Source organism: Nematolebias whitei, chromosome 20 (genome assembly GCF_014905685.2).
Source record: "Nematolebias whitei isolate Nwh7 chromosome 20, NemWhi1, whole genome shotgun sequence".
Taxonomy (NCBI): Eukaryota; Metazoa; Chordata; class Actinopteri; order Cyprinodontiformes; family Rivulidae; genus Nematolebias; species Nematolebias whitei.
The window spans coordinates 29,772,257-29,790,658 of NC_056517.1; the positions used below are offsets into that span (position 1 = coordinate 29,772,257).

At 42.6% G+C, this 18,402-nt stretch overlaps 2 protein-coding genes across 2 annotated transcripts; both read right to left on the minus strand.

Annotated features, from left to right (window-relative positions):
* Positions 1–2,867: 2,867 nt before the first annotated feature.
* On the minus strand, positions 2,868–5,856 carry gpr12 (G protein-coupled receptor 12). Its single transcript, XM_037693795.1, has 2 exons — positions 5,784–5,856; positions 2,868–4,275 (listed from the first exon to the last, which is right to left on the minus strand). Exon 2 carries the CDS (start codon positions 4,261–4,263, stop codon positions 3,235–3,237), a length of 1,029 nt encoding a protein of 342 aa, XP_037549723.1. The 5' UTR covers positions 4,264–4,275; positions 5,784–5,856; the 3' UTR covers positions 2,868–3,234.
* A 1,626-nt stretch (positions 5,857–7,482) lies between these two features.
* On the minus strand, positions 7,483–17,981 carry usp12a (ubiquitin specific peptidase 12a). Its single transcript, XM_037694218.1, has 9 exons — positions 17,858–17,981; positions 16,828–16,908; positions 15,530–15,743; positions 15,211–15,446; positions 14,935–15,011; positions 13,387–13,470; positions 13,101–13,298; positions 11,230–11,308; positions 7,483–8,325 (listed from the first exon to the last, which is right to left on the minus strand). Exons 1-9 carry the CDS (start codon positions 17,903–17,905, stop codon positions 8,224–8,226), a joined length of 1,119 nt encoding a protein of 372 aa, XP_037550146.1. The 5' UTR covers positions 17,906–17,981; the 3' UTR covers positions 7,483–8,223.
* Positions 17,982–18,402: the final 421 nt, after the last annotated feature.

The window sequence follows — 18,402 nt, forward strand, 5'->3', positions numbered from 1 at the left end:
GGAGTTTAATATCGATGACAGAAAATAGACGGCAGGACTAAGATTGCAGTTCGGTCGCAGTCCTTTTTTCACTTTGGCTTGAGTCGCTGGTCCCACCACAATACAAGAAGCTCCGCAAACATGAAAAACGAGGCCACTTCTCTCAGAATTGACAGGAAGACTGACAGCGTTATCGTCTAAGGTCAGGGTGTCAAACAGGACGCAGCACGAGGACACAGAAAATAGTCTGCACGTAACACTCACACCAAAACGCATGAAAACAGTGCCAAACCACACACTCTTCATTTAGGACACCCGGGACAGCTTGGGTCCTTGTGAAAGGCGGAACCCAGTTCTATGTTCTGTGAGAGCAGGCAGTGGTGGAGGAATAGTTTGATCTCGCCCAAGAGTGAGCATCTTATCACGTTAACGCATCGCCACCCGAACCGATGTTCCTGCGCTTCGCTCTGCTGGGAGAAGACGAGACGTGGATGTTATTGCTGTCCGAGTATTGCTTCACGGCTGATAAATAACCATTTGTAGGCTAGCTATTGCTGACATGATCTGTTTTTGGAGACCGATATGTTGGAGACGGTGACTCGAAACAGCTTAGATGTGATAGGACGCAAGCAGCCATACAGCACATATTAATACTGAAAATAAAAACATGTTTAAAACAAGAAGCATGGAGCTTCTTTGTATTAACTTTAGCTCTTATAATGCATTGCACGCGAGGTTCTTTCTACATAAACAAAATTATCGAGGTCATGACATCAGGCACATCACCTACAGCGACCTCAGTGACCCAACACCTGGATCTCGGGGAGGAAAATGGGCATTTGTGCTAATTAAATGCAAATGAAAGCCCATACGTTGATCTAAATCTGAAATAATGGGGATGATAAGATGCTGAGCAGGATAGATTTTCAGAAGAATCACTTTAAATTAATATTTACTGTTTTAAAGCGGTAAATCTTTTGGCGTGGGGTTCTGCTGAGAGATTATGAACAGTTAATATCTTACCTGTTGTAACTTGGAGAGAGACCTCAATTTGAAGAAACAGTTTTTTTTTGGTTTTGTTTTTTCTGTATATATAGGCCAAGCGGTGTCAAGATCGGAGTGGATTGCTGCCATCTTAAAACACTAATAAGAAAGATCTCAGCGGTTCATGCAAACACTTTTGTAAACCTTTACATTGCCGTAAACTTTACATTACGCAATTATCTATGTAAAATCGAGCTTGAAAAGTATGAATTGGAAGAAGAGTTTTGTTTTACTAGTTTCCAGGTGTGGATAAATGTGTGTGTGTGGGGGGGGGGGGGGTGTGGAAAAAAGCAAGTGTTTCTAGACTTTGATACTTTTTTGCGTTTGCTGAAACACAAAGCAAAAGGAATTTTACAAGTTGCTCAAATGAGCAGAATGTTTTTCTGCATTTATAATTTATTTAAAAAATAAAAATCAGCTCAACACTGTCACTGCATTATTCACTGTTTTTTTTTTGGTTGTTTTTTTTTTTACCAGTGGGGTCGACAAATATCAGAATCTAAAATAGGAATCATTGACCTTTTTGTTGTGGGATGCCCAATCTGTAAGGTTTTTGTTATATTTATTTTTATTTTATTTAACCTTTATTTATGCAGGTAGTCTCATTGAGTCACGAGGACTCATTTTCAAGAGGGACCTGTTTGGGAGCAGATTGTGGGGGTTAAGGGCCTTGCTCAAGGGCCAGAGTGGGGCTAATGAGGGTGGAGGCAGGTGTGCGTGTTTCACCTTGTCCACCCACATTTTGATGTTGTTGTCAGGGAGTCGAACAGGCGACCTTCCGATCACAGGCCCACCTTCTCTAAGCTCTGCACCACCACTCCCCATATTGATAGAAATTAATCAAATGAACACAAAGCAGTAAAATATGTGTTGTATAATAGAAAGCCTCTCTTTGAGTCAATGACCGTTTATCACTATAGGATGTTTGGTCAACCAGGTGAAAGAAACTTTTGTAACCGAAGAAAAAACTTTGCCACATCCAATAAATCTTCAAACTGTAAGCACGCAGATAACTAAACTTTATAAACTCAGTACATCGCAGTAAATTTCAGATGCTTTGGCATAAAAAAAAAATAATAATAATGTTAACATTTGAGTTTGGAGAGTTGTCTTATTTCAAAATGGAACGTGTGTAGGAACCCTGTCAAAGTTTGCGATTAGCTAACCTCTCAGAGAAATATAATATTTCTGCTGGAATAATTGTGCACCGTGAAACCGATAATCAATTAAAGGTTTTATAAATGTTTATGAGAACAGCTGTAAAACTTTTGACACAGGAGTTGTTTTAAAACGACAACAATCCACTTTGGTCTTGGCCCCACTCCAACTAGCCACCTCATCAATTTGGTCAGGATTCAGTTCTTAGAGCTATCTACAACAGGTAAGCTATTGATTGTTTATACTCTTTCCATAGAACCTTTAATTTGATTACAGGAGTTAACTGGATCTCCAATTATCTTTTAAGATTTTTAACAACATTGGGGGGGGAGTCGAAAACGGTTCGTAAAAGTCAAATAAAGTAGAATATAATGTAAGATTACATCATCAGCTAGGCCTCTGTTAGATGTTTCCATACTAACAAAATGCATACCTGGGGTGGGGGGGGGGGTCTGTTGGGGCACTGACAGCTTAAAGCAAAAAGTAAAGGAAAGATGGAATAGGCAAGGCGAAAGGGAGGCTAGGCTGTGGAGCGGATCAGAGAGCATCGGCTCTATTTATAGCTCTCCGCGGCTGTTCAGCTTTCGACACACGTTCAGAGTGCAGCAGCCGAGGCAGAGCGCTGCGATGCTGCTCCAGACGGGTATTTTCACTGTGGAAAAAACTTCATATTCAGCTCGGCATGGTGCAACACTGACGTGCAAATTGATTTCTTCCTTTTTCATAAAAACAACCAGAGCTACAGATGGTTATCCACAGCTGCTGCCTGTGACGTGTGACGCACTCAGCGCTTTCTGCAGACATGAGGGAAAGGTGAGCGGGATGCAGCCCGCTTACTGGGGAAGACAGGGAGACACCTTGCTCCAACAAAGAAAATAACACCATTTATCCATCCTTGTGGGTAAAACCCGAACAGCTTCTGCCAGTGGCACCTCCACCCGGAGCTGAAGCCACTTTCCCGCAGACTTCCCCTGCTCTTTGACACTGGACGAGTCCAGCAAGGAGCAGAGCTGACCCAGGTTGCCTCTTCTCTTCCCGCCTGCGTCTGCGCAGTCAGACGTCGCTAGGAGTCCGTGCCCGATGGGCCACGCTGGCTGGCACGCAGCCACAGCACACCAGCCACAGCGCCTTCTGTATCTCCTGGTTCCTGAAGGCGTAGATCACGGGGTTGATGACAGAGTTGTACGTGGCGGGCACCAGCGTGGCGTACGTATAGAGCGGCGGGTAGGTGTAGTCGGCGATGAGGGAGTAGACGGTGAACGGCATCCAGCAGGCAGCAAAGGTACCCAGAATGATGGCCAGGGTCGACACCCCCTTACGTGTTGTGACGTAGTGGGGCGTGGCGGCCAAGAAGTGGTGCTGAAGAGCGATCTGGTGAGCGTGGCGCATCACAATCTTGCAGATCTGAACATAGAGTTGCAGCATGAGTCCGAAAAGAAGCAGGAATGAGACGGACAGAACAGCTACGTTGTTCTTGGTCAGCGGTCGCACCACGCTGCATGTGGCCTCCTCTGCCAGGCAGTTAACCCCTGTGACTGGCAACAGTCCGAGACACAGGGACAGACCCCACAGCAGCACCAGCATGGTGTAGGTGAAGGCTGCCGTCCGCTCGGAGTTGTAGGTGAGGGCGTAGTACAGCGACAGGTAGCGGTCGATAGTGATGGCCAGCAAGCTGAAGACGGAGGCTGAGAACGAAGCCACCACCAAACCGACGGTCAGCAGCTGGGCAGAGTCAGACTGGAGCAAGTAGGCACAGGTGAAGTGAAGGACGAGTCCCAGACCGGCCAGCAGGTCTGCTAGAGCCAGGCTGCCAATCAGCAGGAACATGGGAGCTCTGAGAGCCGGGTTCTGCCAGATCACCAGCACCACCAGGGCGTTCTCACAGGCTATCAGAGACCCTGAGGAGCACAACACAATGTCCCAGGGGTTGACCAGCAGTGGCAGCTGGCTAGGCGGTAAGACGTCCTCTGTTGAAAACGTCCCAATGCTGGTGCTGTTGTCAATCTGTGCCCCACCTCCAGTTGCCCACTCTGTGGGGTCTGGGCTCAACCAGCCGGGGGAAGCTGGTGGCTCTTCACTCATTGTGCCCCCCGTCTGAAACAAAAGACACACAAAATGCACAAGTGTTAAAACTTAGCATCCATCCCCCCCATTCTTTACCTGCTTTTCTGTGCAGGTGTCAATATTCAGCGGTCATGGAGCGAAAGGTGGTGTCCACCCTGAACTGGTCACCAGTTTCTCACAGTGTCACAAACAGACAAATGAGATTCACACTCACTCCTGGTGTCAGTTTAGAGTTGTCAATTAAACGAACAAGAACTCAAAAAGGTTCATTTGAGGAAACTGGAGAAAACATACACATGCACAGAGAGAAGATGCAAACTCCACCCAGAAAGGTCCCTGACCGGGATTTGAACCGACAACCTGCTCGCTGAGAGGTGGTGGTAAAAACAATTGTATCCAGTTGTAGTCCTTGAGGGCCACCATATAGATCTCAGCTTTTACACCAGATTCAAATGAATGGAATCCATCCATCATCTGTACCCGCTTCTTCCTTTTCGGGTCATGGGGGTCACTGGTGCCCATGTCCAGCCATCACTGTGCGAGAGGTGGGGACACCCTGGACAGGTCTCCAGTCCATCGCAGGGACACAAACGAGACAAACATCCACTCACTCTCTCACTCACACCTGGACAATTTAGAGTTACCAGTCAGCCTAACATACATGTTTTTGGGGAGGAAACCGGAGCACCTGGAGAAAACCCACACATGCACGGACAGAACGTGCAAACTCCACCCTGAAAGGTCCCCGGCCAGAATTTGAACCGGCAACCTGCTCGCTGAGCGGCAGTGGTAAAAACAATGGTAACCAATTGTGGTCCTTGAGGGCCACCGTGTAGAAGATCTCGGCTTTTACACCAGATTCACATGAATGTAAGATTTACTTAAACGTATAGAACATTCTGAGGATGTAGTTCAACCACTGGGACCATTGAAGACATGCAGGATAGTGGTCCTTGAGGACCGGTAATGGACACCACTGGTTCAAAGGGACAGAATGTACCAGAAGTAAACCTCTTTTTGGTTGAACCTCAGAGTTTCTTGCACTGGAAGACAAAACCCGTTTCCTTCCTGTGCATCACTTATTGAACTGAAGCTGTTTTTAGAATATTCACTCCTTGCAGAAGACAGCTGTGCTTTTGTGCGTCTGGATATAGGCCTGTGAGCGCACGTTAAGCCGGTGCATGCTCCTCAGCTGGAAACAAAACCTCAAACTAAAAACTAATCTCCCTCCAAGCAATGAATGAAGCCGCCTCTGATTGGTAAAAGGGAATGAATGCATTCTGTTCGTGGGGGTTTAAAAAGGACTAAAGAGGTTCCCTCCACTGTTTCTGGTAATAATTCACAGAATAACGCGCCGCACCCGTCATGGAAGAGGCTCCCTGTCCGTCAGCGCGTGCACCCAGCTGCTTCGGACCCGGTTTGTCCCTGTGCACCTTGCGTACAAACCGGCTGCTCCTCCTCAAGACTGCTTTTATTTTCCCGTGCGTGCGTGCCATAAAGAAGAAAAGAAGATGCTCCAGTAATAATCCCTGCCCTACCTTGGCTCGGTGAGGTGAGGCTTCCCGTCTAGATGGAAGCGCGACAGCCTTGACTTCCCATGTCGTGGATGATGGACGGAGCTCGGAGAGAGAGGAGGAGGAGGAGGAGGAGGAGACGATGGAAGAAGAGGAGAAAGGAGCGCCAAGCATCACCCGTGGACTGCGGTTGTGCGAAAGGAGCAGCGGCGGAAGGGAGGAACAGGAGGTGTGGAGGGAGGGAGGGAGGGAGGGAGTCCATGATGATGATGATGATGATGAAGGAGGAGCCAGACTGCCAGAAACTGGTTGAACACCATGTCTGCTCCATCAAGGACAGCACGCGCTAATTTGTGCATGACCTAATTATTTATTTATTTATAATCTAATATTTGCAAAGCAACCATTTAAGGTGTTAGAGATGACCCATGTCCCTCAAATGAATCATAACGCACTTGATCTCGTGCGATTCGTTGGGGACGACTCTCCACTACTACCACACTAAATTTTAGCGTGATATGTGTAAAAGTGACCCTGTTAAAGCCTTTTGTGGGCTCTCTAAAATCAGTTGTCTGCTGCGGCCATGCTCCAAAAGTTAATCAGTTGTACTTGTACAGCTAATGGTTATTTGCTGAAAGGTTTGTTAAAATTTGACCAGTGATTCATGAGATATTTTGCTAACAGACAAGGTCAACTCCAACCGATTATGCCAATCTTAAGGGGAAAAATGTGTAACGCGTAGAGCTCAGATAATATAACTCGTGAATTAGTCTCAGCTACTACCACACCAAATTTTAGCTTAATATCTATCAAACTGATGAAGTTACAGCCATTTTTGTGTTTTCTAAAATCAGTTGGCTGTGGAGGCCATTTTTAAAAAGAGTGACTCTAAAAGTTAATCAGTTGTAGCTGTAAATCTAATAATTATTTTCTGTTTGTTTCTTTAAACGTTCTCCAGTAGTTCATGAGATATTTTGCTAACAGACAAGTTTGACCCGAAGAGTTATTAACGGCAAAGTTTTGATTAAAGACCTCCCATCAGTGCTCAGTGTGTCAGGGATTGACTCGCTTTCGGCTACTACTAAACCAAATTTCAGCTCAATTGCAAAATAAAGAGCTTTAGCTGCTTTTGTGTTTGTTATTGTCAGTTAGCTGTGGAAGCCATTTTTATTTGGGTTGACTCCTGAATAAAAATGCTTGTAGATGAAAAATTAAATGATTACTTTAAATTTTTTTTTATTATAATTCATCCTCTGGCCCATAAAAATGCACATTAACCCCAGCCTTTCAGCTCATTTCAGATTAACCGAACTCGCAGTTTGTCCAATTCAGGTGTTCAGATTTTCTTTTTTTTTGGTTTGACTCAAGTTTCAGTCATGAAGATGCTGGATCCAGAGGCTCACTTTCCTCCTGCGCCACCCTGCTATTCTGGTCCTGTCTGTGCTATTACCAGCATCCCTGATGCATCACCAGCCTCCTCCCTGTCCTCCATCTTCTCCGTCACGTGCTCCTACCCCCCCTCCAAGTACATTGTTGCATATTCAACCACATTAACTGAACAAACAAACATTTTTCCACCTGCCTCTTTTTAGTTTTAGTCCTAATACATTAATAACAGCTCCTGTTGCAAAAGCAGAACCCACCACTAAGAGGCGACATTGAGCATCTTCATGAGTCATTACCTGTGGGATAAAAGGAGAGCACACCACCCCTGAATCTTAAGTATTTATATATTTTTTTTATTGTTTTTCTCTTTAAAAACAGAAAATGATCGTTTCACAACAGGCCTTTTTCAAGCAACCCCTCACATCAAGCTTGCCAACACCTACAAAACAGTATCAAAAGTGCACCATAGTGTTAATACATCTTCTCAAGGTCTAACGTTTTCCAATGATAATATTATCTTGTAATATTTATACAAATACCATTCTGTACACTGTAGAAATACAACAGCCTGGGAGAAGGTACCCTACAAGCGGGGGTACCCAGCTCCTGTCCATCCTCCGTTACATCCAGGACCACAAACTGTCACAGTTTAGAATAATGTCATGGGAGGTGAAGACTCCAAGCCAATATTATATCATATGAATTAAATACCCACTCACCCCACACCCAAAGGCAAAAACTAAAACACCACTCGTACAAGCAATCAGCATCTGTACAACCCTCAGTCTTTTTTCTTTTTTAAAACGATCAGTTTCATTCATTATTTGTCCTCGCAGCAGCAGCGTGGATGAGGGGACAGGAAGGACATGGAGGCCAGTGGGGTCCATGGCTGAGCTGCAGCGCCGAGGGCGTAAAAAGCACAGGCATGAAATCCAGCTGTGCAGGCAGGTATGACACCCTGCGAGTGGCTGCGGTGTTTTTATTTGTATTTTTTTTTTCTTACAGTCTGCTGCTTTCCAACTAAATAGGGAGGAAAGCATCTCTCCATGTTTATGCGTTGAAGCGCTTGAGTCCATGTTTAGTCTCTGGACTGATAAAACAGGATGTAGCCCGACTCGGAGTTCTTGGAGATTTCAGAAGTGAGGCCGTAGAACTCTTCTATAGCCTGAGCATCGATTTTCTGCAGGAGAAGAAACGGAGAAAGAAGAAGTGTTAGAAAACAAAACCTGGAAAAGAAAAAGGTAACTGTTCATAGGCCTGTCGCAATAAACAATAAATCAATTAATTGCATGATAAATGAAAATTATCAACCTCATTTTCATTTATCGGCTTTATCGTTTCATCGAGTCTCTCTCTTTCTACTGAAGACACCGGAAGACAAAAGGTTCAACTCCGATGCTCTTCACTGACCCATCCCTTTCACTCTCTTTAAAATCTGTTTAAACAATCCAAAATCACGTTTTTGGATTGTTTAACGCAGTTAAGCTACGAGCTAAGCTAACAGGCCAACTGCAGGAAAAAACCTCCGTCTTGTCAAAGCTCCAAAATTCACAGTTGAAACTCGTGCCTTCGTCTAAAAAGTTGTTTTTCTCTGCAAAAAGAAGCTGAGAACTTGTTTACTGACTTTTTATTAAAAAGCTTTGTTTGAAAAATGCTATGCTAAAGAGCTCAAACCACACCAAGCGTCCGCCATTTTGAGAACCAAAAAATAGGAACGAGAGACAGCCCACGTCACGTCAAGGGGCCTCCCTCCCACTTTTCTTAAAGAGACACACTGCTCGCTCTCTCACTATCCATCCTTCGGTTCAAACAGTCTTATACTGCCATCCAGTGGTAAAAAAAAAAAAGATTCTACACACAAAATTAACCCACATTCTTCTTCAATTTGACAATTATTAATTATTGTCAAATTTCAAACAATATTATAGTTTATCGCAATAATTTCTGAGACGATTAGTCCCCCAGCAAAAATTTGTTATTGTGACAGGCATAACTGTTCATGCTTATTTTTGTAGAAAATACAGAGAATGATGAGCTGAATGAGTCTGCTGAAGTTGAAACGGAGCTGTTAAAGCGAAAGTCCAAACACGAGCCAGAAACAAACAGAACACCAATTAAAGCTATAAAAGCAAAGCACAAGCTGATACAGCAAAACCACTAGCTAAAAGTTAAAAGTAGCAAATGTCTAGCTGAGAACCTAAAAGCAAGTCTTGTTAAAAGCGAACAGTCGCAGAAAGCTAGCTAAAGGGAACAGCCTAGCTAAAAGTAGCAAAAATGGTAGCTGAAAGAAACAAAAGCCTAGATAAACATTCAAAGTAACAAAAGTCTAAGCAAGAAGCTAAAAGCAGAAACAAATGTAAAATCTGTCCTGGTTCATGTTCAGTAATCCAGGTAGATAAAGTTAACAAAGTTGAGTCAGGTCCTCTGAACGGGACCTTCCTGAAAGCAGGTAAGGAACACAAACAGGACTCCAAGCATCAGGTGAAAAGGAGGACCCCAGACCCAGACCAGTGGTCGTTCTGTATGTTGGCAGCGTTTCAGAGAAACTGAGACGTTTATTTTTTAATCATGACCTCCCCGTGGCTTTCAAACACCAAAATACATTACGGCAAAGACTGGTTCATCCCAAAGGTCTGGTCCCCTGGCACAAACAGAGTAATATTGTGTATGCTGGTCAGTGTCAGGAGGGTGATCAGTCTTACATTGGGGAAACTAAACAGCCACTGGCCAAAAGGATGGACCAGCACAGAAGATCAACATCATCAGACCAGGACTCTGCGGTCTACACTCATCTCCAGGCCAGCGGTCACTCTTTCAGGGATGAAGATGTTCACGTCCTTGATAAAGAGGAACGATGGTTTGAGAGAGGAGTAAAGGAGGCCATCTTTGCGAGGAGAACCCAACAGTTGTTAAACAGGGGCGGAGGCCTCAGTGTTCAACTGTCCCCCTCTTACAATGCTGTTATTGCTAGTATCACTCAGCCCCCTGTGAATAGCAAACAGCCATCAGAGCACTAACAATCAGCTGTTAGGCTAATGGTCCTCCTTTAGCATGTGAACAGCTAGTTTTGGTTGTCACCAGCAAACTGGTTGATCCACTATGAGAAGGTGCTGATAAGTCTGAAGAGCCCGGCATACTCCATCCAAAGCACCGAAATCGGCTCTCATCGTCGTAGTTGCGCGACAAAAATTGCGACATTTTCTTCACAGAGCAGCGTCGTCCGCCGATTCTCGAGACGAGCCTTGGCCGAACTTTTTCTCACAGGGGTCTGCGCCGAGTATTGTGCGACTGGTTAGAAGTTCGTGGGCGTGTTTGTTTATGCGGAAACACGCTCAGACAGCGATGTTGTCATTTCGCTTCAACTTCTCCACTGCAGCAACAGGTGAAGTGTCTCTCACCGCCGATCTTCCAGCATCCGTTGGACCAACTCTGAGCTCCTCCTGCTCAGCTCTGCTCCTATTCAGTGGCTGAACATGCCACCTACGTCGTCTTCTCCTTTTTATCGTTTTCAATAACACAAAGATTTTCCTGCTCATCCAACATTATTTCTTCTTCCTCCTCGCTTGTGAAATCATACACGTTTATCGCTGCCATGACCACAGGGTTTACTTTTGTCAGAAACACAGATATATGCTTGGGGCATGCTGTATACTGCAGCGGGAGGGGTTTCCCAGGGGCTCTGTGCCGTGAATCTCATGGACTAGGAAAGGTGTGCGCAAAAACGAAAATCCCGCAACCATGTGACCACACGTCGACTGTTCGGCTTCAGATGCATGCTGGGCCCTTGAGTTCGCGTGCAGCACCTCAGACTGATGAAGTCTTTTGGATTTAAAAAAATAACGAAACATTTCAACAAAGAAGAACCCGTCCAGAGGACCTTACTCAACCATGTTAGATTAGCTGAAAGCTAAAATTAACAAACCCGTTTTATCAATGAGCTGATATGTTTGATTTATGAAACTTTAAAATACCACAAAGTGTGCAGCACTTAGGTTTTCAAAAATGTTCTGGTGACAAACAAAAACAGGAAATTGTGTGAAAGGGAGCACAAAGTCTAGAAATTGTTGAGCTCAAACTCACTTACCTCCACAATGTCATCATCAAAGAGCAGCCAGAAGTCATGACTTTTCACAATGGCAATGTAGTGCCCCCTGTTTGGACCACTGAAAAGACAGAAGACATCGTCTTTGTCTGTTCACATCTTCAATACAAGGATCATGCTCCATTTGAACATGTTCATTTATAGAAAGCTAAAATATATTGAGGAAAATCTAGTTTTAAAGCAGAGTATATGTCATGTAAGATGGGAAATGAAGGGTTAAGGTTAAAACAATTAGTATCAATTTATTAAAAAAGTTTTTTAAAAAAAGGAGTCACGTGACCAATGATGGGCGCTTGAGACTTTGCTTTGTTCCATGCCCTGTATAATTACACATCTGTGTACATCTAAACTCAATACCTCCAGCCATATTGTAATTTAGAGATGCCTAGACCGCAACGGGACAAGGACTTCCCAATTTTTTCTACTCTGAGAGCTGCTGCTAAAAAGAAAGCTGCCCAACAAGTGGCTTCACGCGCTTCAAATGAAGCTAAGCTAATATCTCAGAGCCAAAGCTAGCTGAGCAAATAACTATGGAGCAGATCCTAGCTGTAATAAAGTCCAGTCTCTCAGGTGAACAACTCAATGTCTCAGTTGGTGCTCGACTGGATATTATTGACAGCTTGTTGAATAAAATATAAACTATCACGGCGGTGGAGAGCACTTTATCAGCAGTAACTAATCTGTTATGCAGGATACATAAAAGGTATATTTCTCCATTTATTTTGGTCATGTGACCACATCCAATCCTATTGGAAGGGGGTACATTCTGTAATCCAGGAAGTCACTGGTAAACAGTTTTCATTGTCTTTTAAAACACTTTTGAGAATCTTTTTGACGCAGCCACTAAATTTCTAACAACTTGTTTTGACAAAAAAAAATGTACGGTCAACACCCGAGGCTCCTACAGGTGACATGCGGTTTATGCAGATTTCCATTCTCATCCATCTTGAGAAGTTGACTTATGACCTAAATCACAAAGCCGATATTCTTTGTAGAATCTGGGAACCATTATACTGTTTCCTGCAGAAATAATGAGTCATCGGTCCCTGGAGTTGGAGAGTCAACTGTTCTTTGTTTTCTTATTTTGTATGTGCAGTTTAATTATGCTTCCTGTCATCTTTTAATTTATATATATCCAACGTGCATATATAACTGCGTTTGTGTAGCAGCGCTTGTTGTTTACTTTGAGATGGGATGTTTCTTTTTTTAAATTATGTTCTGTTAAGTTATTCTATTTACATTTGTAATATGCAAAATTAAAAAAGAAAGAAGTTTAAAAACTGCAAACTTAGATATAAAAACCAAAACAGTACAAATACCAATTAAATGTAAATTTATTTACATTATTTTGGGATTAGATCCTTTTGATCAGTTTCACACACTTCTCTCTTTGTAAGAGCCACATTTCAGAATAAAATCTATATTAAGATCTCAGGATAGATTCTGCTGATCATCAAATAAACTTTGGGGTTCATAAAATGGCAACCAGTTTCAATTTGTGTTATTTAGTTTGGAATTTAACTCAACAAAAGAGTCAACGGGAGTTTGGCTCAAAGAGAAGAGACATAATTTACTTGTCTCCAGCTCACTTGTGCTGCTCTAGACAAGCCTGACCTTTTTATTTCATTTTTCCTTCTTCATTGTCTCTTTGAGCTTCACGGAGAGCTCGCTGAAAAAGCAGGGAAACACCCTGAACAAACACCACACCACTACCGCACGAAGGTTTTCCATTTTCTCTCATGAGATGGATTTCGTTGAAACTCTGCTTCAAGCTGGTTAAAGTGAAGTTTGATGTTAGAACGTTACATCTGCTCGTCTCTGCTTGGCGTTGTACACTGTGTTTGCATATTCACCTCCCACAGTGCACCACTACGGCGACCAGGTCGTATAACCTCTCGGGGTTGGTGGCGTCCCCGGAGGTGTTGAAGAGACGGAGCTCCAGGGGGAAGACGACGCGATAAGACAGTTTGGTGTATCGCTGCAGCTGCTCCATGTACTTAAAACGCTTCAGGTGCAAAGCCAGGATCATCGGCAGCTTCTTTACACGCATCCTACATTTATAAATAAACAAAGAACAGCACGGTGACTCTAGGCAAAAAGAATAATTATTAATCATGAACAGTGACGTGTTGTACTGACCTCTTGTGTGCCTCCTGCTTGCTTCTACATTCCTCACAGTAGTATTTGTACTCGCTGCACAGTGTCTCCGTGTTACTGAAACCTCTGATGAAAAGCACAACAGCGGTTCAGTCTAAACGTCACATTTACAAAACGACACTCGTTTCCTGAAGCAGTTGGTAGAAATGAGTAAAACTTAAATCCAAGCTGGAGAATGAGTTTTCACTAAACTGTTTTAACTTTATGCACTGTCAATTTGATGCCCTTAAAGAGTTCTGGCAACATGTCTGCGGTGAGGAAACATAAAAAGTGAAAAAGAACAGCAGTCGAACAACTACCACATTTTCTGGCGTGTAAGTCGCAGTTTGTTGCATAAATTTGCAAGTCCTGCGACTTGTATACGTTTTTTTTTTCATATTCATAACGCAATTTTTGACTGACGCTTGAAATGTTCATTCATTCTGACATGAACCAGAGTAAAATTTACCATTTGCAGCCACTAAAGGCTATAATGTTGAGCAAAATAATTATTTTAAGTGTTAATCTTGTTAAATTCCGAAGAACTGCAACAACCAGTCCTCCCGTGTGCGCTCGCTTCACTCAGCTGGTGCAGGCGGAGGAACGCCAGCTCCGGAAACTGGCACACAGTAAAATAAAAAAAAACTAATTATTTTTCTTTTTTTAACTGGAATGAACAAGTGATCGATCAGGACATTGAATGCATCACTTTCATTGACTAGTCTCTGGCTGTACTTGAGAAAATAGATTTTTTAAAATCATTTGGAGCTGCTGAAGCCAAAGGAGGTCCTAATTCTCAACTAATCCCTGACACATTACTTGAGTGGCGGGAAGGAGATGTTAAATGAAAATGCAGGAAAGACAGTCTTAAGTGCCCACTTTTAAGAGACGTTAAAAAGATTTGATTCTGAATACAAACACGTCAGCTGGTTGGTATTACAGAGGGGCTCTAATTTGAACAACCATTATCAACTCAATGCAGCTGTGGTGAAGAACAGCACAATAATTTGACTGTTCTTTGGTATTAAAAAGGTACTAAAATGTTTTTAAAAAATCTTGCTCGACTGTCAAGGAATGAAGGGCTCACTCTGACCTGATCGCTTCCAAGGAGGCACTTTAGGTGATTTCTAAAAAATAATTTATTCATTTATTTGATGTTGATGTGAGGGAAACTGCCTCATGCTACACTAAAGGGATGTGAAAGCACAAAAGCAAGCAGGACCAGCTGCCATAAACTTTGCAGCGTACACAAAATAAAGTCTCAGCACTTTTGGAACAGTTGCTGTTACCCTATTAGAACATTATGTAAAAAACTGCTTTAGTAGCTCTATTAATGTTCAAACCATTACATAACCATTATTTTAAGCATTTGAAAAGAGTAAGAAATGTCGTACAATTCCTTAATACTCCTGTGAGGTTGTTATAAAACTACTTTTTGTCTTAGCAGCAGCTGTAAAGAAATTGCAGCCTTCAAATGTCATTTTTTTAATACAAATGGCTTCAGCCAATCAGCTGCCAACCCTGACACAGCTTCGTTTCGTGTCACTTTACCTGAGGCAGTGAGTGATGGAGGTATTCTGTTCCACGTCCACAGAAAGGTCCAGAAAGTCCTCATCTTTACTGCTTATCTGAAAAAATTTAAAAAAAACATAAATGAATCAAAAGCAACTACTTCAATGTGTTAACTCAAATAATTTGCAAGGACATTTTAATGTAAAAAAAAAAAAAAAATCCACTTTAAAACCATTTTTTGATTTTGTAAAAGCGTTCCCTTAAATGTTCAGCAGACTTTTTGACCTGCATAATTAGTACTTGAATGCATCGCACCGTTTCACAGGTGAGGCAGCGTGTCTCATTGGTCAGAGTGCCTTGGAAGATCTCGTGGACCCAGGTGGGAGCAGGTGTAGCATTGCTGTTATTGTTCTGGGAGTCCAATGTACCGTTGGCAAGGCGGCCATTGGTCTTTTCCTGCTTCCTCTCCTCTTGAAGCAGATCAGCGATGGTGTTGAGCAGGTAGTTCAAGAACTCATGAGCATCCTGCTGCATGTAGTTATCAAAAAGCTCTGTGGGACAAGCAGAATAGATACTTCGATGATGCAACAAGTTCTGCAAGGAGTCCTGATGTTCGGCTCAAGTTAGCACTAACCGTTCTCCTTGCGTAGCCGTGTGATGAACTTTTTGGGTGGGATGACACCTACTTTCCTCTTCTGGTTGGCAATACTGTGGAAAAGGTCAGCCAGGCAGGTGAGCAGGTTCTCCTTCCGCCGGGGCTGACTACGATATGCCAGGATCTTCTCCCGGAAGGGCCGGCAGAAGTAAAGAGCTTGGAGCACAGAGTTGCAGTAGCATGTGTTCCCAAACTAAATACCACACAAAATATAACAAATTAATTAATCAATTAACCAGATAATCCTTAGAAAAAAAGGAAGAGTTTCTCATTTAATCAGTGAAGTCCGCTGCCTCATATAATACTGAACTCGGCTGAGCAGTGCAAAAAAAACAACAGCAAATGTGCAATGCAAAACAAATACAAAGTCTTCACTGTAAGAAACTCCCTGACTACTTGCAAGTATTTTATTTGTCGCTGAAAATTAATAATTTCAATGTTTTGGATACTGTAAACAGTTCTTACCAAACAAGTTAAATAAGACAATTAAATAAATACTTCATAACACATATTTGAGATATATTTGGGTGTTTGATGTCATCAATAACTCAAAAATCAAAAACACAGACACTTTTCACCCCAAAGCACATCACTTAATGAGCCGTTTAAATCTGCAGTTTACTGTTCAGGTAACAGATCCAGGGAGTTGCAACATGAAGCAGACTGAATCTCCTCGCAAAGTAGCTTTAGGCCGAATTCCTGATTTTCAGAGTCACAAAACTGGTTCCATTCTTAAGACTATGTGTTACCATAACAAATTAAGGTGGAAATTTCTGCTGTGCTCCAGTAAGAGGCAGCACATGCATGAATTGGTTTTTAATCTTCATGTGTGTTTTAATGAGGTAGCAGTGATATCGATTAGCTTATTAACCTAAGCATTTCATGATTTTGATTGCTCCATTCATTTTTAATGACATGGGTTGGGGGGGGGGGGGTCAGACCAGATCACTCAAAGATAGCTTGAATATGTTGTGCCTGATTTCAAGCACCAGAGTTTAATTGTCTGACCTGCTCATCTTCCATCTCCTCACAGCTTAAAACTTAAATCTCACAGCATTTTATTTTGTCTATTAGCTGCAGCCTGACAGTTACTTCAGCGTTGCTATTTGCAGTTCATCATTTTAACAACATGACGCAAAATGAAACAGTGTCTAAGAGGTGTGTCAAAACCAGCAGTTTATAGAGCTGCAAAAAGAGGAAATGTGAGATTTGAGAGTAAAATATATGAATAAAAACAGCAAATAACCACCATCTGAGTGAGAACATCAGCCACTTACATTGACCAAGCCAAAGTAGTGCTCATTGACTGGAAACTGCTCAGATCCAATCTCTTTCTCCAGAGCAGAGGCATTGGCGCCCTGTACAAAGCACAAAAACACAACTTAACTCTTTCCTACTTATTATTACAAGCCTTTAAATGTTGTTTTAAAAATAATAGTAACACATTAGCTACACTTCTAAACCAGTATGCTGTTGTGAAAAACAATGGATTTCAACTGCTTGTTATTTCAAGGTCGTTTTATGAGTTAAAATGTAAACAAAAGATCAGGAGCAAGCATTTCCTCCAACACCTCACCTTGTTTTGTTTTTTTTTTGCCATTAAAACATGCATAATTTCTACTTTAAAGTAAAGGTGGTAAAGTATAAACATGTATTTGTGTGGATGACATTTATGCATGTAAAAACAGGTGATTACAGTTTAAACACGACCCAGGTGGATGTTTGTGTGGAAGATCTGATAAAGTTACAGTATGTGATACGTGGACACATCAGAGATGCACACAAACGAACCGCTCATGTTGAACAATGTCGTCATTATTAACCTTACTAGGTTATGGTTTATTTCAAAAGGACTTTGACATTTTCCCCTCCACACACACACACAACTCAGGACAACCGGTTCTTAGTCCAAACTCATCCATTACCCAGCTGTGTTACAGTTGTTGACAAGCACTGATTTTAGCTTAGCAAGCTAGCTTTGAATCCCAGCTTCGACAGGTGCACTGTCATCGTCCTCGAATAAGCTGTAATAAATATAAACTAATTGGGCTTTAAAGGTAAAGGTTAAAACCAGAAATATTTATTCGTGTGCCGTGAACAGCCATAGGGTGTAAAAAAAGAAGTGCGGAACATAGAGAAGGCGGTGGGTGGCTGCTCGCTTGGCTACATACCGAATCTTGCTTGCCTAGCACAATAACTGCTTTCATGTACGTTTCCGCGGTTTAAATAGCGAATATCAGTGTAGACGTGATTTCAGTATCACCCCGTAGTCTACAAAATGTCGACATGAGACCGCCGCGCACTCACCATGGTACAAAAAGAGGCAAATTTGGAGACTGTCATTAGGATTTCCATTCGGCTAACGCCATCTTCCACAACACAGCCGCGCGCTGACAGGACTGTACTGGTTCCCCTCGTGAGGACAAGCAGGCGACTCAGAGCTCGCGACTGCGGTCCTACAGCTCAAAAATACAAGAGCGTTCAAGGCCCGCTACTTCCTTCTTCGCTTTATGGTTACAAGGTATTATCTCTTTTTTTACGATTATCACACATTAAAACGGTTTCCATTACATAATATGGATTTCCTAGTAAATAAATAGCAGTATATGGTTTGATTTTTTTTTTGTTCCAAAGAACAGCATGCAGGCGGCTGCTTATCTAGAGACTGCGTCATACAGCTGAAAAATGCAAGAGTATTCCCTGTCTGCTACTTCCTTCTTCGCTTTGTCGCTAAAAGAGCGTCACACCTTCACACGAACCTTAAAATAGTATGGATTTCTGACATAAACAACAATATAATATTTGCGTTATATCCCATAGAACGGAAGGCTACATTGTAAATAAACCCCTAA

Bases quoted from the DNA above. Each gene is read 5' to 3' on its own strand.
- gpr12 (XM_037693795.1), bottom strand. From the start codon at position 4,263: ATGAGTGAAGAGCCACCAGCTTCCCCCGGCTGGTTGAGCCCAGACCCC.
- usp12a (XM_037694218.1), bottom strand. From the start codon at position 17,905: ATGGAAATCCTAATGACAGTCTCCAAATTTGCCTCTTTTTGTACCATG. The intron at 16,909-17,857 runs GTGAGTGCGCGG...TGCTTTGTACAG, and splicing joins TTGCCTCTTTTTGTACCATG to GGCGCCAATGCCTCTGCTCT. The intron at 13,299-13,386 runs GTCAGTACAACA...TTATAAATGTAG, and splicing joins AAGCAGGAGGCACACAAGAG to GATGCGTGTAAAGAAGCTGC.